General features: G+C 46.2%; 2 protein-coding genes and 1 pseudogene across 2 annotated transcripts; 1 reads left to right on the top strand and 2 right to left on the bottom strand.

Annotated features, from left to right (window-relative positions):
- Window positions 1-474: 474 nt before the first annotated feature.
- LOC136503729 (uncharacterized) lies at window positions 475-1,164 on the bottom strand (annotated as a pseudogene).
- Window positions 1,165-5,542: 4,378 nt separating this feature from the next.
- LOC136503728 (UPF0481 protein At3g47200-like) lies at window positions 5,543-6,946 on the bottom strand. The gene has a single exon (XM_066498716.1). The coding sequence runs from the start codon at window positions 6,944-6,946 to the stop codon at window positions 5,543-5,545; it is 1,404 nt and encodes a 467-aa protein (XP_066354813.1).
- A 2,914-nt stretch (window positions 6,947-9,860) lies between these two features.
- LOC136503727 (transcription initiation factor TFIID subunit 6b-like) lies at window positions 9,861-12,521 on the top strand. The gene is made up of 10 exons (XM_066498715.1): window positions 9,861-9,972; window positions 10,612-10,718; window positions 10,802-10,939; window positions 11,019-11,114; window positions 11,232-11,356; window positions 11,536-11,548; window positions 11,642-11,654; window positions 11,751-11,914; window positions 11,985-12,083; window positions 12,489-12,521. The coding sequence occupies exons 1-10, from the start codon at window positions 9,861-9,863 to the stop codon at window positions 12,519-12,521; spliced, it is 900 nt and encodes a 299-aa protein (XP_066354812.1).
- The last annotated feature ends 9,013 nt before the right edge of the window (window positions 12,522-21,534 follow it).

Genomic DNA, 21,534 nt, shown 5'->3' with positions numbered 1-21,534 from the left:
ACATAGTTTGATTGTAAATTACGAGACGAATCTTTTAAGCCTAATTAGACCATGATTGGATAATAATTATCAAATACAAACAAAAATGCTACAGTGTCAAATACTAATTCCTAACCCCAATCTAAACAAGGCCCTAGACTTTTTTCTGTCGCTTTGGTTGGGACTGCTCTAAGACTACCCAACACACCGACACCTTGCCATGCAAGGTGAGGCAAGGTATTTCCCCAAGAAAGAAGAATACCCTCACTCTACCATCGTGTTCTCCTTTGTTGGCAAAGCAAGGCTTGACACAATCACCTCTTCAGCTCGCTACAAATAATAACGTGCACGTACGGTGCGTGTCTCACACTCTCACAGCTACATATCCATCCCATTTATCCTGACGGGAGCACAGAATCCACACAAAATCATGTTACAATCATATATAGAGCAATGCCCTGCTAATCCGGCCGGCTGCAGATGCAAACGCGTTGGTCAGCTGGAGGAGCCCTGCAGCCTGGACACGAACGTGGACGCGGCGACGGCCTGCAGCGCCACCTGCCACGCCTGCTCCTCGGGGACGAGGTACACGACACGGCGGGGCCCGCGGCCAGCAGCGGGAGCGCGAGCGCCAGCAGCGCCCCCGGCGTGCCCGGGTCCGCGGCCGCCGACAGCGCGCCCAGCTCCTCCGCCTTGGACAGCAGGCCCAGCCGCTCCACCGCCGACAGCGACAGCCCCGCGCGCTCCGCCGCCGACAGCAGGCCCGCGCGCTCCGCCTTCGTCAGCAGCCGCAGCTTCTCCACGTTCGTCAGCAGCTTCACCGGCGCCTTCTTGCCGCCGCTCGTCGTCGCCGCCCGCGGGCCCGGCTCCCCAGCGGGAACACCGTCGTCGTCGTGCCCTGCACGCACGCGCGCTCCCCGTCGTCAACCGCGCCGTCCTTGAGACTCAACAACGAGAGGCGTACATACCTAGGAAATGGCGGCGGCGTTGGCGGTGCTTACCGATCTTCTCGTGCCGGAGACGGTCAACCGCTCTACCTCGAGTCCTCTCGACCGCTTTTTAACTCGCAGCCGCCGCCGCCCGACGCAACTTAGCGCAAGAAAGAACTCATCGGCAGGGGCGAAAACAAAACCCTACAAGAACCCACCGGAGAAGAGGCGGAGGGCGATCGGAGAGCGGTATCATGGCGGGGCCAGCTGCAGCGGTGGCGGAGGCGTGGGACAAGGTCACCGTGTTCCTGTACTCTCAGCTCTACGACGAGAGGAAAAGGGCCCAAAACAACGTGAGCGCCCCTCATCTCACACCCTTTTTTTTTGTCGCACTTCGCCTTAATTCTTGACTTTGTACCAACGATTCACGGTTCGCGATGCCGTCGCAATTGTGAACTTGGGGGGTGGCAATGGTAGATTGTAGGAGTTTTTTGGTTTAATATAATCTGCAACGTTGGGGAGCACGCTTAATTAAGACGAGAGGCGACTGATCTCCCTGCCTTTGTTGGTAAAAGACTAGGATTGAGTTGTCTTAGACTTCTTGTTTTATTTCTCCTGCATATCTGCTGTATTAGTTGTGCAACTGATTGCTGAGTATAGTTGTCTCACTAATTTGCTTGCACAGATAGTCATCTTAGATTGTGCTTTGATGTAAAGTCGATCCTTATTGGAAAATTTCTTGTGTATGTGACAGTCCTGCAACGTAATTAGGTTATTGAGGAAATTGGCGGAATTAAGTTGCTGCAGTTCGTGTTCGTGGTTAATGTGTTTGTTGTTAGTGTCATGGATCAAATTAACACAAGCTCCGTTCTCTGGACCCCCCCCCCCCCCCCTTTTTTTTTTGGAGTTCCTTACTTTCAACATTGAGGCTCTATATTTTATGTACTTGGATATTTGTAAGGTGACAGTCTGCCCTCTTGTGTATCTTTTAGGGGTGATATATTAAATAAATGTTGTGTGAACTAGTATACTGTTGGGTTGCGTGTAGAGTGAGCTCTAGGGAGTGTTCCGCAGGACTGAAAAATAAACCAAAATACTGTTCCGGCTGATTGTTGTGAGAGGAAAATACTGTTCTGGCTGAGAACACTGTTTATGCGAACAGTGTTCTTGTGAGTGCGCGCCCCAGCCCCAGCCGAGCGGCGGTCCAGCCAGCCGAACGCACTCCTAGCTTATTAACTTGTGCCTTCCTGGATTTGCTATTTCTGTAGCTCCTTGGGTTCAGGTGTGTCTCTCTCATATGCCAATGAATTGACTTAAGGCCCTGTTTAGTTTTCAAATTTTTTTTTGCCTCCTACAGTAAAAGAGCATGTTTCGACACATGTATGGAGTACTAAATGTAGACGAAAAAAAAAACTAATTGCACAGTTCTCGGCAAAATCGCGAGACGAATCTTTTAAGCTTAATTAGTCCATGAAAAGTCTTAAGTGCTACAGTACCCACATGTGCTAATGGCCGATTAATTAGTATCATTAGATTCGTCTCGCAGTTTCCTGATGGGTTCTATAATTTATTTTTTTATTAGTATCCAAAAACCCCTCCCGACATCCTTCCAACACATCCGATGTGACACCCAAAAATTTTCAACCCCCAACTAAACACACCCTAAATCAGGCTCACCTTGGTGTGGGAGCGACTCTTTTAATATTGGTTTTTTTATATATACATCAGTAACGACAAAAAACCCTGGTTATCTTTGCTTCTGGCATATAACCCATTTCTCAATGAAATAGACCTTGGTGTTGGGGGTAGGGGCGGCTGTGCCAACCTCACTCCATGTAAAAAGGCCCAACGTCTAATAATAAATTTAAGGACCTTCATCTAAATTCATAAACATAAGGGAGGAAGATGCATTCTCTCACCTCCTCTGTAAATAGAACCCAAGGGCAAGGGAATGCTCTTTCTCCCTTTCATTCTCAAAACGCTATGTTTAGTATCCACTCACATTCTATTCTCCTGTATGGGACAAGCTCCCCAGCTTTCCCTTCACCTCGGTGAAGGTGGTACCTAGACATAACCCATTTCTTAATCAAATAGAAATAGATCTTGGTTGTAGTATAAATTACAAAAAATATAGGTTCTATTCATCTGTCATCATTGTTGCAGAAAACCATGGTTATCTTTGTTTCTGCCATATAACCCATTTGTCAACTAAATAAACCTGAATTTTATTTTCATGTTTGTGGTTGTTCTTTTTTACTGAGAAACTCTATAATTACTAATGCTCTGTTTTCTTTCATCTTCTTTTGCTTGTACAGAAGATAGCAAAGGTTCTTGGTCTTTTCGCTGGATCCATCCTATTCATGCGCATCTGTGGTGATATCATGGCCATCTAGGGAGTCTTCGGTCGTCTGACAGCAATGGAGATCAGTGGAGCTGTATTTCTTTGTTCTTTTCTCCCCTTTTTGTTAGTAGTGGATTTGTTCTTACTTTAGTCTGGGATAATTGAAGTGCATCTAGACTCTAGAGACAGTTGTCTTAAATGAAACACAACGACTGTTGATTATGACATTATCAGTAATTTGCAGTAGTGACAGGACTATTAAGTCTATCGATTGCTGCTGATCATTTTTTCCATATTCTTTTTTAATTGCTTGGTCATATGTTTCATTGTTATGGAAAAGGAGATTCAAAGAGGAGCTTGGCCTAGTGTGCACTAAGGCCAATTCAAAAAGGCAGACCCCCCTCACAATCTGGAGAGATAGCTATACTTCATGACTTTGATTGTTTTGCTTTGGGTCCTGGAAGCCTTGTAATCTTCCTTCTTTTGCTTTATGTAAATACTGTAAATACAATTCTTTCATTTAGTGGAAAAAGAAAAAAAAATATAGGTAGGGGGCTCCCCTGCTTGTTTCGGTCAAAAAAATGTTTCATTCTTAGGCAGATTTCATTGGCTGGGAGGAGCATTTTAGTCTCTGTCTGTCCTCTCGTCCGTCCGTAGGACTCTGGTTAATTAATAGAATGTGATTGTTGGGTCTTCTGTAGCTCTGTGGTTGTATGCCTTTAGAATATGAGTGTGTTAGGTATATGTATATATAATATAGGGAGATTGGACTTGTTTGATCCTATGTCAGTATCATCTCCTCACCAAAGCAACAGGGCTGTTAGTCATCAATCACATCAGTGCACACAAATGTCCATCTCATCTCATTAAACAGGATGAGAGATCTTTCAAACATCGATAGTTAGCGTATGCAACTCTGCAATCAAGCGAGCTTGCAGCTTTTACATGCACAATGGTACCATCTAGTTTGGTTCACAAGGCGCGCTAGCTGCTGCATCTCCCACCTTCGCCGTAGCGCACGAATGGTCATGACTCGACACACACCCCGGGCGGAGCCAACAATGAGTAGCCGCCGTCCTAGAGGCTAGGGTCCACCAGGCGACGACGAGGGCTCTCGATAGATCTGCGGCTGCTGTGTTTACTCTGTATATGTACTCCCTTCGTTCGTTCTAAATTATAAGATGTCTTACCTTTTCTAGAAATATTTCTTTAATTAAAAACATTTCTTTTATTAATAGTTACTATATATCTAGACATAGTGTGTATTTAAGTGTATAGCAAAAACAATATATCTAAAAAAAAGTCAAAACATCTTCATACCGCATTGCTACTGCACGAATTGAAGCGTCGAAGTATATGACAAAGACAAACAAAAAGGAAAAAGTCTACTCCACCCCCCAACTATGGGGGTGGTCTACATAACCCCCTCAACTATGAAACGGTCTGATTTACCCCCTGAACTTTTCAAAACCGTCTATTTTACCCCCAGGCGGTTTTCAGCGGTGGTTTTGCTACAGTAACGACGGGTTTGCTACGGTGGCAGGGGTTTTGTCTTTTTTCTTATTTCCGCTGAATCTTTGAAAAATCATAGTAAATCACAGAAAAATCATAAAATGGAAAATCTAATTTTGTTGGACTCCACATGAGTAGATCTACACAGTGAATATATAATATAGTACGCTTTAGTACAAAGTTTTTGCTGTAGCTTTAGATTAATTGGAAAACCCATGTTACTGTAGCAAAATCGCCGCTGAAAACCGTCTGGGGGGTAAAATAGACGGTTTTGGAAAGTTCAGGGAGTAAATCAGACCGTTTCATAGTTGAGAGAGTTATATAGACCACCCCCATAATTGGAGGGGTGGAGTAGACTTTTTTCCAAACAAAAACATGCCAATACAATGACTGGATATACACATAGAGAGAGAGATACATATATACTATGCAGACCGACAACGAAGTCGATCGATCAAGTTTGTTTATGCACAACGACTGAATATACACATACAGAGAGAGAGATACATATATACTATGCAGACCGACAACGAAGTCGATCGATCAAGTTTGTTTATGCACAACGACTGAATATACACATATAGAGAGAGAGATACATATATACTATGCAGACCGACAACGAAGTCGATCAAGTTTGATTATGCAGGATGCAGTGAATAATATTAGATGTTTCAGACAACTACTAGCCAATTTGACATGCATGCACTTAATAGCTTTTTCTTGTCTCACCGGCCGTCAACTAATCCTTAGTCGTCGATCACAACTTGCAAGTTGCAGGCTGCTACTTGTGCTTGATTGAGTTGGTGACCACGATCCCGATGATTGCTACGAGGAGGCTAAGCAGTGGCGCGGCGGCCAGGATGATCCTCCTGTTCCTGTAGTAGACGGCGTGCATGCCACTCCTGATGCTCCTCCTGCTCCGGAGCCGCACGATCTCCTCCAGTGTCTGGAGGTAGAGCTCCTGCCGCGGCAGCGGGTCAAGGAGGCCCTCGAAGAACTCCACGGTCCGCCGGTCGCTCATGGTGCTGAAGAGTATCCTCCTCGACCGGAGCTCCTCCACGTCCCGCTCGCCGCGGATGAGGGAGCCGATGATGGCGAGGTAGGAGCTCACGCCGCTGCGGTCGGACCGGTCCGTCACGCACTCCAGCGCCACCATGTTGATGAGCCAGCAGCGCGGCAGCCAGCTGAGCGAGAGCTGCGGGAGGACGAGGTGGCCGATCCGGAACCGGAGCGTGGCCGCGGCTGGCAGCAGCGGCTCCACTCTCACGTCCTTGACGCGGCACGTGCCGCCGCCGTGGAGGTGGATGCCGGCCTCCGCGAGCTCCACCGCCGACGTGAAGTGCGCGAAAGGCCGAGCGTAGTCGCAGTACCTGATGGCGCCGCCGTTGGCCTCCGGCGCAGGTCCGCCCAGGCCCAGGTGCCGCTGGTAGACGAGGTCGAGAAGGTGAACTGGGTTCACACGATCGTCCCACGCCGTTGACCTGCCGCCGTCGCGGCTATCGGCCGGCGTCGTCGTCGTCAAAGCGCCCCGCTTATTGTGGGTATGGACGTCGAAGTCGAAGTAGGCGAGGACCTTGGAAACGAACTCGTCGACGACGGGGACACGCCACAGCCCAATGAGCCTGCGCATCACGGCCCAGGGGATCTGGTTCTCGAACAGCAGGATGTCCTTCATGATCCGCAGCATGCGGCCGTGTGTCCAGGACGAGTGCTCCAGCCCTTGAGGGTACTTCCTGGCGAGGATCGCCATCACCGCGAGCAAGAAGCAGCCGTCGACGACCATCATGTAGTCGAAATCGTTGTTGGTGATGTGGTCAAAGCTGTCGGCGTAGTAGCTCCGTGCGTCCGGCAAGACCGGGGTGACCACGTCGAGGAACCGCGACACGGCCGCCGTGTCGTCCTGCAGCGCGGCACGGCAGAACTGGTGCGCCACGGCCTCCTTGACCTCCTCCATCTCCACAAGGTGCGGCCTCGCGCGGTGGTGGTAAGGGCCGATGGAGACCACGTCCGGCACGAAGTAACGCTCCTCGAGGCTGTCCCGGACGCTCTGCGGCACCTTCTGGATGATGAGCGGCCTGTGTGCCGCCTTACGCCGGAAGGACTCGTCGCTTTTGGAGACGCGGGAAGCCAGATCCATCTGGTGGCGAGGGAGAAGGCCGGACTCGGGGTCGTGGATCGTCGCCATGCCGCTGCTTCTTTCTCCGGCCGAGTTCAGCACCTGACCGCTGCTGCTGCTGGCGGAATCTCTCTCTCTTTGTCCCTCTCTATATACTACTCGTACTCCTAACTGAGCTGGATGGTTCATCACATTCACATCACTACGGTGACGGCGCCCTGCTGACGTGTTCGCTTTCTTGGCATCCAAGATAATTCTAGTGTTCCCATTGTTGTTTTCTTGCAGCCTCTGGCCGCCTTTTAACATAATCAAATGCAGTGTCGCCCTTACCGTCTAGTATTAAGGTAGTGTTTGGTTCTGGAGCAGGACAAGGATGAAGTGGGAAATCCCACTTCGTTCTGGTATTTGACCGAGAGACATTGGGGATAGAGTCATCCGCAAAGAGGAATATTCCTCTAGATTTGGGGACTCCTCTATCCCTAGAAAACTTAGGTACGCAGCCATCCCCTACCGACGGCGTTTTCTTCCATTTGTGCATGCCATCGAAGGAGAATGGAGAGAGAGCACAACGAGGTTGGATCTGGCGTGGGGGTGCGGCCCTGGCGGTGAGGGCGAGCTCGGCTCCGGCCACGGCCCCGGCGAGCACGCTCCCAACGCGGGTGAACACGACCTCGACAAAGGCGGGTCTGGCCCCGACGGCGGTCCTTGTGGCCCCAACCGCGGGCGAGCTCAGCCCTGGCGACGGTTCTTGTGGCCCCGGCCACGGGCGAGCTTGTCCCTGGCGACAGGCGCTTGTGGTCCCTTGTGGTCCTGGCCGTGGGCGAGCTCAGCCCCGGCGGCGGCGATTGTGGCCTTGGTCACGAGGCGAGCTCATCCCTGGCAGCAGCGCTTTTGGCCCTGGCCGTGAGTGAGCTCAGCCCTGGCGGCGGCGCTTGTGGCCAGCGCGGGCGGCCCCCGACGGCGACGCAGGCGGCTTTGACAGCGGCGCAAGCAGCCCGATGAGGGAAGCCGCCGCAGCGCGGGTGGGACAGGAAGAAGAATGGTGCTGAAGGAGGAAGTAGTTAGAGGATGACAGGTGGCCCCACTTAACAGCTATCTAACGGAGTGCAGACGTAATATTATTCCCTTCATCTCCATCCCTCCAACCAAACATGGAGAAGGACGTCCCCGTCCCTCCCAACTAAACGCGGAGATGGAACTATCCTATCCCAAAAACTAGAGTGGATCCATTGCATCCCTCTCCTCCCACAACAAAACACATCCTAAGTGTCTGCTTGCTCATGTGAATTATGGGTTGCCGCTTTCATAATCTTTTCTATGGATGGAACTACTGGAGTTGGCTTCAAGAGTAGTGCAACAGTAAAATCAACAGGCGCACGAGCTGCAATTCTTCTAAAACCTTTGAATTCTAGACAGTGAAATGATACTCCCTTCTTGGCTTGCTTAAACTATTCATGCAATGTAATGTAGTGTGTTGTTTACTGCCCCCTTGGGTTCGAATGTCCAACTCCAAACACATTACCTTATTGGATGACTTGTTCAACGCGCAGTGAAGCATGAATCGCTACATGGTTTCATATGAATTGCCTCCAAATAGCTTGGGGGAAAAGGATCCAATAACTGTGTGCATTGGCCAATTCTTGTTTACAGACATTCGTGCTACATTGTTTCATATGAATTGCCTCCAAATAGCCTGGGAAAAAAAAATCAATAACCGTGTGCATGGGCCAATTCTTGTTTACAGACATTATTCACATGTTAGCATCCGGCCTTGTCAACGAAGAAATAGATTACAACACTAGCTAGCAATTGCATGGTTCCAATATGTCACGTCCTTGTTACAGTGTATTGGTTGACTCGGGTACCCTCGGTATGTGCCAAATGGAAATATACTCCTCCCGAATCGTGTCCGGACAGCAGTAGCAAATACTATCATTAGGCTGGAAGTGATTGCATTTTGACTGCTCCTCTTATTGCTAGATGGTCGTATACTTAATAAGGGGTTGGAACAGTTGCCTAGATGATTGACTCTAGTGCAAATTGAAGATTGGTGGTGATATGCCTAAGAGACAATCATGCCCGTTATGGATTGGATCCATAAGTGGGCTAAAACATAATCCATTAGTATAGTATTAACGAGCTTTTAACAAGGGACGGCTTTAAAGGCCATGAGTGAAGGTGAAACATGCAACATTAATTAATACCATATCGCTAATTGATATTGAGATAGAAAGTTCTCCCTCACTACGTGAAAAACAGTTTGTAGCAACGGAACACATTTTTTTAGGGGCGGCTGGTGATGGAGCCACCCCTATATTGGCGTGCTCGGGAGCCCAAAGACCAGCCGCCTCTACAAATAGAACATCAGGGGCGGCTGATGATACGAGCCGCCCCTACAAATGTGTCTGATTTATAGGGGCGGCTCACTCACCAGCCGCCCCCGGTGTTTCTATTTGTAGGGCGGCTCAATCACCAGCCGCCCCTACAAATGACTCTGACTATATATTCTAGAGCATAGTCGAAAAATATATTCTCCTTCAGAGCTTCTCTTCCCCTCCCCTCTCTTTCTCTCCTCTACGCTCTCTCCACCTCCCGACGCGAGCAGCGGCTAGGGCAACGGCGGCTGGCGCGAGCGGGCCAGCGGACGCCGCAACCACCCTCCTCTTCCTCCACACCTCTCCCCCCTCGCGCCCCCTCCCCCTTTGCGCCGCAGGGGTGCGGCGACGGTGGCCCCGGCCAAGTCGCCGGTGCAGCGGGTGGTGGGTGGCCGCCCCTGGCTACGGGGGCCCCAACGGCTGCCCGGGCATGGCTCCTACCGGTGGTTGCCGGCTCGGTTGCCCCCGGTGCGACATCTCGTCTGCTCCATGAAACCCTAGGTGACTATCTCTTCCTCTGCCTCTCCCTCTGTCTCGATCTCTCTCTCCGGATGTGCCTGTCTCTTCGTCTGCTCCATGAAGCTCCTCAAGGAGCCAAAGAAGTTGCGATGGCGTCGTTCTCGGAGGCTCCCCCCAGGAACCCCAAGGCGGGTGAGGAGATCTTCAAGACCAAGTGCGCGCAGTGCCACACGATCGAGAAGGGCACCGGCCACAAGCAAGGTGAGCGACACCCCCCTCCGCCGCGGCCTTAGCGGATCAGATTTGAGCTCAGGTAGCCATAGATGTAGATTTCTTTGTGTGGGAATGGTGTGCGTGGCGCTTAGATCTGTTCGATTGCTATGGGATTCGTGATAGGAACTCAGGCTAGTTCGTTTGCTTGTCTTATTTTAGCATCAAAACGCCTACGGTCTGGGTGGGTTGTTTGATTTGAGCCTAGCGTTAGTAGAGCAGGGCTAGCTTGTTCCGATTTCGCGTTGTGTTGAGATGATCAGGATCTGGTGATAAGCCCATTAGTCTGGCTAGATTGATCCCCTATACTCCGTATAGATTTGGTGATGGTGGTTCAGATTTTGCGTTGTGTTGAAATGATTAGGATCAAGTGATAACTGATAAGTCTATTAGTCTGGCTAGATTGATCCCCTATAGGTTTGGTGATGGTTGTGCCTGTTCTGTGACCTGCAGGCCCATCCATTGTTTTGGGCTTACAACAGTTGGCCAGATGGGAATTTTTACTCATGCAACTTGCTATGCAATTAGAACCTGGCATATAAAAAAAATGTACAAGCTAATAGTGGAAGAACTAGCTTTCATTACCTTTTCCTGTTCTAAGGTCCTAACCAGAAATAAGGAATAATCAATAATGTTCATCACTGACTGAAAATAAAAGGTCTGAGCATGGGAAGGATGATGGACTTCCAGTTGATGTCAAGCTTCCTGTTAAGCATGTATTATCTAGAGAACTACAGGTACTTTGATTATGATACCATGCATTGTATTACTCATATATTTCCAAGAAACTTATATACCTCTTCACTGTTTGGTTTTGCAGATGTACTTTGATAAAATAGCTGAGCTTACTATGAGTAGATTTGATACATCCCTTTTTAAAGAAGTTTTAGTGAGCTTGGCAAAAGATTCTGGTCTTCATCCTTTGGTTCCTTACTTTTCCTACTTCATTGCAGACGAGGTTTTATAGTAGCTTCTTGCTTTTGGTGTTATTTTTTTTTTTTGAGATGGCATTAAGTGTGTAACCATCTGAATTTCAGGTTACCCGGAGTTTGGGTGATCTTCCTATTTTATTTGCTCTAATGAGAGTAGTCCAAAGTCTTCTCCGTAATCCACATATTCATATTGAACCTTATGTAAGTGGTAAACCATAAAGTTTTGATAGTTCATGTGTGTGACTTATTTTTTAGTCATTTTGTATATTCTTCTCATCATATTAGTCCTAAATTAGCAATGATTATCTTGATTTGTAGTTGCACCCGCTGATGCCATCAATGATCACTTGTATTGTTGCAAAAAGGCTAGGGCATAGGCTCTCAGATAACCACTGGGAACTTAGAGACTTCTCTGCCAATTTGGTTTCCTCAGTATGTCAGAGGTGAGTGATATGTGAAGGGTGTCAGTAGGTCCTTTGTATAATTATCAAAATTCAATTCAATTACATTTATGATTTCAACTCCTTGATTCCCATATTATGATCTTAAAGAACAGTTCATATGAAATGTGCCCATGAAAGTGCTTTATCTTAGTTATGCTAATATGCTATCTTTTCGACAGGTTTAAGATGAAGGTTAAGTCAATAATAGTTTGACCACTATTTCATACTCTTTCTTCCATATATATAAGATTCTACTATTTCGTGGGATCATGTTATATGTGACAGGATCAGTTTCATGGCAGCTTACATCTTCTTTAGCGGAAAACATACCAATAAACCATTGCGTGGCTTTGCTACTGAGTAGACTACATATTGTGTTCTTGGCACGTCATAGATAGATTCTTGGCACGTGAAACTGTGGTGCGGAAGAAGCTTCAGTTAGTTGGTGTAACTGCTATGTTGCTCGCGTGCAAGTATGAAGAAGTGAGCATACCGGTGGTCGAGGATTTGATCTTAATCTGTGATCGCGCCTACACAAGGGCTGATATTCTTGAAATGGTAAAAAATGTGCTGCATGTTGATTTTTAGTGCAAAAAAAAAAAGATAACTGACATTGAAATCTCTGCAGGAGAGGAGGATAGCGAACACACTTAATTTCAATATGTCGGTGCCGACTCCATACTGTTTCATGAGAAGGTTTCTAAAGGCAGCACAATCTGAGAAGAAGGTAAGATACTAATACATACTCCTGTTTTTGTGATCAATAAATCATGTAAGCTATAGGTTTGCTGTACAAGTACATAAACCCTGACAAAATCTTTATACTACTGGACAGCTCAAACTCCTGTCTTTCTTCATGATCGAGCTGAGTCTTGTCGAATACGAGATGCTCCAGTTCTGCCCGTCTATGCTAGCAGCTGCTGCCATCTATATAGCTCAATGCACCATGCTTGCTTGGTCTTTTTGTGATATAGATATATGTTTTGTTGTCATAATATGAGTCTGTTTGTTATTATTGTGATTCTTGTACTATAGAAGATGTTTAGAAACTTTTGGCTAAACAATCTTGTTTGGGCCACAATATTACAGTCAAGTTTGTTAGGATACTGATCATGTATTTTACTCGTCACAGGATGATTTGGGGGAGCACATGTTGGTAATTTGAATTTTTTTGGTGAAAAATACGCTATAGGGGCGGTTGGTACTGTAGCCGCTCCTACAAATCGATTTATAGAGGTGGCTGGAAGTTATCAGCCGCCCCCTACAAATTGATTTGTAGGGGCGGCTGATAACACCAGCCGCCTCTACAAATCGATTTGTAGGGTCGGTCTGAAAACCGCCCCTATAAATGCATGATTTGTAGAGACGGAATGGTAAGGGCGGCTGGCCTAATCGCCCCTACAAATGCCCATTAACCACCCCTGAAAATCATATCTGACGTAGTGCCTATATAAATATACCAACAACACCCCATGAGAAAGACAGCTCTTGGTTCTTCAAGTCTAAGCCTAAGCCCCCTTTCTCTCCCTCTCGGCCGCGCGCCAGGTGCTACGCATATCGGCACCCGGTGTTCCATCTCCGCACATGTGGATATTGTGAAGATGCTGCTGTTGCTGCTGCGGCATTGATTGGCAACGAACACGAGGCGGGAGGATGTGTTGCGGCTGCCAGTACAGCGAGGACGTATGACTACTTCCACTACATTGATGCGCACGACGTTGAGCTGCTCGGCTGCTCCAACTCTTCTTCCGCTGCACTGGGCGTCTAGTGGTAACGATTCATGATCCTCTACTCGCATGTTGTTATCTTGGTTGAACGCGGTAGATCTGCTAGCTTAGCGTCCCCGTTTCCTTACAAGTTTCGCATAGATCAAGGGGACGGACCTTGCTTGTGTCTGCTTTCGCTTTTTATTTCTACTAGAGCTACCAGCAGCTTGAGCTTGAGTGTCCCGTAACCAAAAGTCCCATGCAGACCGGCACAAGATCCTGATGTTGTGTGCCACCTTCGCCACCGCATCGTTTGCCATGGCAGCCACGGAAACAGTGGTTTCTTCTCCTTGTACACTGAAAAATGCCAAGCTGTTATCGTACCAGTTATTGATCATGTTCTTAGAGTGGCACCCACTTGCTGATCCCGTCCTCCTCCTAACAGAAATAGGCTTGTCTGCTACACCTGGTCGAACCTTGGCGCCTCGAAGAGCACCACCAGGATCGTCGTTGGAATGGCTTTCTCATGCTCAGCGTCCGTCTGGCCTCTGTATCAATCTCTCCAGTGCGTGGAGGCTAGTGAGCAATGACTGATAGCCAATCCAGGATTTGCGGACTCTAGCTGCCTAGTAGGCTGGGGTACATCCCATCAGTGTGTAGGGACTTGCATTGGACCCAACCATCACCTTTGGCATGTGACGAATCTCGTCTATCTCATATCTTCGTCTATCTTTCGTGATTATCCCTCTGAACCGTTCCCACTGTGTACATCAGCAGGCACGAGACGCCAACTGCATGCGTAGGCACACCAGCATGCGGGGGCGGGTGTGCATGCACAACAATTGCATGCATGGCAGGCTTAGCAGCATGCGTGGCAGGTAGGACGGGTGTGTTGGCGTCTGAACGGAGGCTAACGTCCGGATGTCCTGGACACTAGTCACGCTGTTTTCTTTTTCCTTTTTTAGCCCACTAGGCAAGTTCTCTTGCCGGCCTTTAGGCCTTGTTTGGCTCATCCAAAACCAGATCCCATCGATCTCATCTATGTGAACGGGCCGTGGCCTGGGTCGAGTGAAGCATGCCCTTAAGCTAAGCTAGACCGGCAAATAGCTAGTTATTAGTTAGCTAATGTATCATGTATGTCAGCACTTATCTATAATTTTTTTTAGAATTACATAGTACACATAGATGCCACAATACGCGCACACACAAATGCAAACCTTACCCTATGAGCATCTCCAAATGACCGAGCTCAGTCGACAGTCGACAGGGATGTTGCCTACCAATGAAAGTATAGCGCCGTTAAATCCTGGAATGAATCCAGAAAAATGCGAATGCCCGTGCAATCGAGAACTTGAATCCGGGTGGCAAGTTCTACCACAAGGACCCAACCAACTGATCTATGATCAGTCGCACTTATCTATATTTTCATGTACTACAATTTTGTTTGCAACAAAGTATACATATCTGTTAGAATTTATATGGATAGTTTCCCTAAATCTATATGCAGAAATTTTAATAAATCTCATAGCCCAATACATGTGTTTCCTAATGGGTTTTAATCTTTAAGCCCATGAGTAGAGGTGGAAGGTGCAACATCAATTAGTATTATATTGCTAGTTGATGCGGAGGCTAGTGAGTTCTCCTCCCTATATATGTACCAATTAATCCTCTTGGGAAATACACAACAACAGAACTACTATTGGGAGTTTCTAGTTTGTTTCCTCTTCTCGCTATTGAGCTACCGTCGTAGTTTCTCCATCTCAGTGTCTGCGTGCACTGGCGTTCGAGAGAGCAGGCCTTCGAAACCCTCGTCTTTGTGATCAAGCACCGGGAGAGGACGAATAAGGTTTTTGGGATGTGCTCTTCGCGTGACTACTCCCAACTTCCACGACGAGTCGTCTTCCATCATGAATAAGGTTTTTGGGATGTGCTCTTCGCGTGACTGCTCCCAACTTGCACGACAAGTCGTCTTCCATCCAAGACAGGTGGCACTATGCCCCAGCGTATTCGTTGCCAGCTGCTCTGAGCTCTTCCTCCATCGCTCATCGACGACTTCGCACCACCACCACCACTAGCAGCATCTCCCTCTGCATCTCCATTACCAGCAGCACCGTCTTCCCTCGAAAACAAAAGGTACACGCCATGTGATCCAATCTATTGCTGCCTTTTGCCTGATGTGTAGATCGTGATGATCTTCGTTCGGTCGCTGTTAATGTTGTCCAATCTAACTAGTATGTTGGGCTCTACATGTTAGTTTATGAGATTGTCATGATTTACATTCTGGTATTAATCTAGAAGTTGCCTAATTATTCAACAATATCATCAGTGCAATACCAATAACAATAGGGAATTTCGTTGTCAATCTTCTTACAAGAAATCATCAATAAAAAATACTAAAGAGCGGATGTATTATGAAAAGAGATCAGTTTCATGAATAGAGCCAATAATACTGACTCCAGGTCCAACGATAGGTGGGATGATGACAGAGCTCGGTGCCTCTTCAGTGGCTTTTGCCCTTTACTAGACTTGGCTTACAATGAACATACGTAATCAATTAACTAACTAAAATTAATTGACAAGTCATGAGAATATAATTAATATGTGCAGTGCAATGATATTATTTTTATGAGAGGTTTGTTAACATATATAAACCACTCATTACATTTTGTAACTATTTGATGCCACAAGATATGTGATTAAACAACATCGAAGACACTTGACTTTCTCTTGGAATAAGAAACTCGTGTAAATAGCTCAACAAAGAGATGCACTGGCGTTTTCTTTTAGTAATCCAACTTCAAGATTTATGGCTTAGTTTAGATTTGGCTCTATATGTGTGCTTAACTGGTTACAGAAAAAGGGTGTTATTATGAAAGACTCTAACGCTACTCTAGTTTTTTCTTATTACACACACTACCCTAGATCTGGACATCACTGTCGGTTAAAAAACCCACTTCACTGCCGGATTTTGAACCGACAGTGGCATACTGGCAGTGATGGGGGTTGACATCACTGTCGGTTCTTAAAAACCGACACTGATCTTCAGGAAACAGTGTCGGTTCCTGGCTCCACCCGACAGTGTCTAGTTGAACAACACTGCCGGTTTGTAGTCTCAACCGATAGTGATGTTTGCTTCAAGAGTGTCGGTTCTTGGCTCAAGCCAACAGTGTTGAGCAAGCCTACACTGTCGGTTCATGGCACAAGCCGGCAGTGTTGAGCAAGACAACACTATCGGTTCATGGCTCAAGCCGGAAGTGTTGAGCAATCCAACACTGTTGGTTCATGGCACAAGCTGGCAGTGTTGAGCAAGACAACACTGTCGGTTCATGCTCAAGCCGGCAGTGTTGAGCAAGACAACACTGTCGGTTCATGGCTCAAGCCGGCAGTGTTGAGAAAGACAACACTGTCGGTTCATGGTTCAAACCAGTAGTGTTGAGCAAGACAACACTGTCGGTTCGTTGCCAACCACTAGTGATGGCCCATTGGCATTTTATTGTTTTATAATTGATTTTAATTTATATTTTTTCGTAGGAATCGGGTTTTGCTTTATATACGCTACGTAGACGACAGGTCCATCAATATTAAACATTACAAATGTTACGGTTACAGTTCAAATGTTCTTATCTAGATCTCGATCCCTCAAAACAAAAAAGAAATGTTCTCGGACTTTACAGATTGTGCAATGCTTCTCGGACTTCTTACAATAATCTAGGCGAGCCGCTCTGGGCCATACTGGTCCTTGTACCTCATGGATTGTGCAATGGAAAATACTCCATCTTTTTCCAATACCTCGGCTAAGATAAACTTTGCGAGCTCCGATTGCAGTGCGACGATATCCATGTCTAACAGCCTTTGGTGGTTATATTTCTTGCGCTGTCGTTCAAAATAGATGATATCCAAAGAGGAACAATAAATCACTTTGTTGAATTATTAATAGATATAAATAAAATGGGGATTATACATACCAACTTATCGGCTTCTTCTGATTTCCCGCCAATGTAGCGAAGCATTGCCCACATTACATAAAACCCACATTCATTGTTTCCCGCCGGTTGTGACAGGTACTTCCCCTCCATTTCGACAACCTTGAATGGGACATGCGTCCCACCGATATGTCTTCTTCGGACACTGAGCAACATTAAAGGGAGAAACATTAGAAAGCGGTATGTGTGACTAGAAAATAATATGTTATTAGGATCGCTTACTAATTCAGCACTGCCACCAGTGCATCTAGATGATGAAATGGTTTTTTCTTTGAGTCCCACACCTCGATCAGATTTTTGGACAAGATTGACACAAATGAAGACGAAATGGTTGCTACAATCATAGAATCCTAATTATCGAATAATCTTAACGAAAAAAGAAGCATAAAATTAAAAGCTGAGAATACATACTCGCAGTTGTAGGCTAGAAGTATGTGGGTTTTCTTCTTCATCGTGAATTCGTTGAAAACAACAATCAATCTCTATTTTAGGTCTTCCACGTCACATCCATAGAGGCCTAGACATGTCCTCTCATTGACTCGCAAGGGGTCCAAGAAGCCTATATAATCTCCATTTGCTTTTTACAATGCAAAATTTTGATATACACCTACATAAAATCATGGAAAGTGCTCAAAATTTAACAATTTGTCTCGAGTGAGTAGTTAATTGTAATATCAGCGTGTGTAGGGTACTTACATAGTCCACAACATCAACATTTGAACATCGAGATCGCGTTTCTAGTATAGCTAGAACAAGCACTCCCACTCGACATCGAACTTCTCTTCTTCGGGATAATGGAAAACATGTGGCGAACGGATAATAACCTCAAAGCCAAAGTCGTCCGTCTCTGTTGCTTGAGCCATGTAATATTCATGCAACTGGCGCATATATGTTGTCTGATTTTTATACTCGTCATTGGGAACCAAAAGATTGCCCCTTTCATACTTCATTGCTGGTGTTCCCGTCCCTTGTACATTATAATAGATGTTCGCGGCCTCTTCCATGGTTAATCCTGGGTTGTCTTCGACGTACTTCTGTATGTTCCTTAAATCTTTATTATGTATTTCTTCGTCTCTTGTTATAGCGTATTTATTCTGTGTTTGCCTTTTGAATTTGGACTTCAACATATACGAAGGCAGTGAGGCATAGAGATTAAAGAAACTAACACAATCTTCCTTCAAGATGTGTGCTGTAAATTTTTCTTTCATCAAGGTGGTAACACTGTCACTAAACAACCTTTTTCTTTTCTGTTGGTCCACTTTGGGAGCATTAGAGACCGAATCCAAGGACCTTTTCTACGATTGCGATGATGTCCTTGATATTGTTTTGGGCTGAGGTGGAGGAGGAGGATGACGACGAGAATTCTGTTTTCCTGGCGCTGATGAAGATGGAGGAGGAGGGGGAGGAGGAGGAGGAGTCTCTTTTCTCGAGGCTGATGAAGATGGAGTCGAACGAGGAGGAATAGAAGGAGACCTTTGTCTTCTCGGGGGTGATAGCTCCGGATGAGGAGGGGAGTGATCTCTGTTGGGAGATGGTGAGTGATCATCGGGGGTGGGCGAAGACTCGTAGTCGTCCTCATCATTAGAGGACAATTGATGGTTAAGCTTAATGAAGCGCTTGTGCCAGGCCACTTGAGAGCCCTTGTTTTGACCAAGTTTTGGCCTATCTTCCGCTACGGGGTACTCAATGGGTATCTTGTTAAACTTCTTATCAAGTATTCTGTCAATGGTGACTGCGAGCATACCCCAGTGGAATTGAGTCGGCCATTAATTGTCACGTCTCCTGCAGGCTAGGCCTAGCCGAGCGTCACCTTGTCCTTTGTCCATTCCTGACGGATGTACAACCTGACATTGATGGGTTCAGTGATGTCATCCACCAGATGAGGCACATTCGCTCTTCTTCATCGAGCGGGGTCGATCCGTAGTTGCTGCGACACCTAAACTATGGGCTAAAGGCACTAGGAGTAGGATTTTGTGGTACTACTGACCCCTTGGACAGCAAAATTTGCTCGACTCGCTGCTTCAACGGTCGCCTCAATCCGTGCTTCCATTCTGTCTTCCATCTCTTTTAGTCTCCTCAAATACTATGCCTCATATTCCGCTCTACCCCTCGAGCGGCTCTGGTAAGTGTTAGATTCTTGGGGGAATGCTAGTTTCCAAGGAACAACACCGGTTCCTCTAGTATGACCAGGGTGCTCCTTGGTTCCGAGTGCTTGGGTGAGCACGTCTTTCTCCCTATTAGAAGTGCGAGTGCCTTGCCTCACCTCCTTAGTTACCTAGGAGATCCTCTGGATGAGTTCGCTCATGGGTTGATTTGAGGAGCTAAAGCTCCCATCCTCGGCGTGTCGTACATTTATCCCCATACAGTATAATACCGATCTGGGCTCTCAATCGGCGGTCTCAACCTAAACGCCTTCCTCAGCAAGGCAATCCATCTTTTGAAGTTCTGCTTCAAATTCTGGCATCTTTTTGGCGTAGCCACGAGAGCCAAGATGATGAGGATTGATCGCTTTCTACAAATTCTCCTTATTCTTCCTGCTCAGTTCTAAGTACTCCTCGGATAACCTGTATTCCTTGAAATCCTGCCAGAAGTCCTTCTGCTTGCTAAACTGTCCACCATCGAAATCTGGCTCTTTATTTTTTAGGACAAAATTTTTGTACAATGTCCCCTTGAAATTCTTGAAGCATGTCCCCATGATTTCTTTTGCTTTTTTCTTGACTAACTCCCTATCATACTCGGCTGGGAAAGTGAAATACTCTAGGATCTTGACATCCCATATGTAATCCTTCTCACTTCTGGGAACCCTCCACCGGTCATCATCTTTCCCAATCCACTTCCTGTACTTAATCAGGATGAAGTCCCTAACAAGTAACCCGAGGATAGTCTTGTATTTAGTCAAAGCTTTAGGTGGTGAGAGTGGATCCCTGAATTCATCGAAACTCAGTAATGTGCCAGTGTGCATTCCTACCAATAGGAATCTTTGACACGCCTCGCTTGGATCTAGCCTTCCTACTACTCGAACCCTCTGGCTCCTCGACCTGGCGGAGGCTCCTGCTAGAGACACTAAGTAAGCTATGACCCTCTCAATTGATTAGCGTGTGTGGCTACATAGTGACATGATACCAAAGTTACCTGGCCATCTTGGTCATTTGACCCAGATTGAGCAGGCCGAACAGGGTCCATGGCTGCTCGTTCTCACCGACCTAATTAACCGTCACCATTTGTCAGATCATGCGGCTCTCCCGTCCCAGCAATATCAGTCGCTTCTTGTTGACAATCAATTCTTCGGCGATGGGGTAACAGGCGACGATGAGTCATGGCTGCGACACGATCATGGTTAGTTTTGGCCGTGGACAACTACTAATAGCATATGTTCATATATATAATATGTTTAATGCAAAGTCTAATAATAAGTCTACATACAACAAAGTCAAATAATAGCATATGTTCACCTATAACAAATTCATTGTTTGATTGACCACATACAACAAAGTCCACCTACTCTTCTACAAAACTATGCCTACATCAATTTCCAAATAAGAAAAGCGATGACCATAGCCATAAATAAAAGCATGACATCTTTCCAAGACCAAGGAGCAATTCTCCTAATCTTCACATCTCCGGCGGGTGGCTTCTCTTTGATCTCCAGTGCTAGCGGATGGCCATGGTTTGCATTCATTGGACCATAGTAGGCCGGTTGCCCATGGTTTGCAAGGTAGGCCGAATGACTATAGTAGGCCCTTAAAGCTTCAGCTTCTGTGTTGTATTTTTTGTGCAAATTACCAGTGTAGCGATTGACTTGAGCATAGCAATCTTCCCAGGTTTGATAAATCCCAGGCATGTGACCAACATGCACTACATACCATGACATGGTTGCCTATACATTTAAGTAAATTAGGTTGTCATTCAAGCATGATGTATTCTTATACAATTTAATATATTTACGAATAACACACGACCATTGCATAGATAGGTGTTTTGGAAAATAGCTATTCACGTGCCTTAGTAATAGTTGTTAGATGTAGGAAAGATATAAAGAATATTTTTTATTCGTTAAAAACCAAATGATGATTTAGAGAGCTAGTTTAAGACTTTTGGATATACTCCTAGAGATGTCTAAGAGTCTTCAGTCTCACTATAAATCCCCCAACCATCGGCGCGAGGTTCTTTCACAAGTATCAGTGCAGGTAAGCATCTTTCCAAATTATTGATACTTTGATCTGAAACTTACATGGTTGGTAGGGGCAAATATGCATCTCATACTATCCCTAGGAAAGTGACATGCAAAAACTCATAATAAGATAGGATTGTTGGAAAATATTCCCAGTTTAATGCACAAGGCTACATAACTATGTATTACTTGTAATCTTGCATAAGTTAATAATTATACATCTTTATGCTGATAGCATGGAGAATTCCATGACAAGTTTGGACATATATTAGTTCTATAGGTCTAAAGTATATATACTCCATCCTCACATCCAAAAAC

This window comes from Miscanthus floridulus, chromosome 14 (assembly GCF_019320115.1).
Source record: "Miscanthus floridulus cultivar M001 chromosome 14, ASM1932011v1, whole genome shotgun sequence".
Classification (NCBI taxonomy): Eukaryota; Viridiplantae; Streptophyta; class Magnoliopsida; order Poales; family Poaceae; genus Miscanthus; species Miscanthus floridulus.
Note: the sequence above shows the minus strand (reverse complement) of the source record. Positions and strands in the feature narration are given on the sequence as shown.

What these genes read in the sequence shown, in the direction of transcription:
- LOC136503727 (XM_066498715.1), top strand. Translation starts at nt 9,861, where the DNA reads ATGGCGTCGTTCTCGGAGGCTCCCCCCAGGAACCCCAAGGCGGGTGAG. An exon ending in GGGCACCGGCCACAAGCAAG is followed by an intron (nt 9,973 to 10,611) that starts GTGAGCGACACC and finishes GGAATAATCAAT; the next exon opens with AATGTTCATCACTGACTGAA. An exon ending in CCTACTTCATTGCAGACGAG is followed by an intron (nt 10,940 to 11,018) that starts GTTTTATAGTAG and finishes TCTGAATTTCAG; the next exon opens with GTTACCCGGAGTTTGGGTGA.
- LOC136503728 (XM_066498716.1), bottom strand. Translation starts at nt 6,946, where the DNA reads ATGGCGACGATCCACGACCCCGAGTCCGGCCTTCTCCCTCGCCACCAG.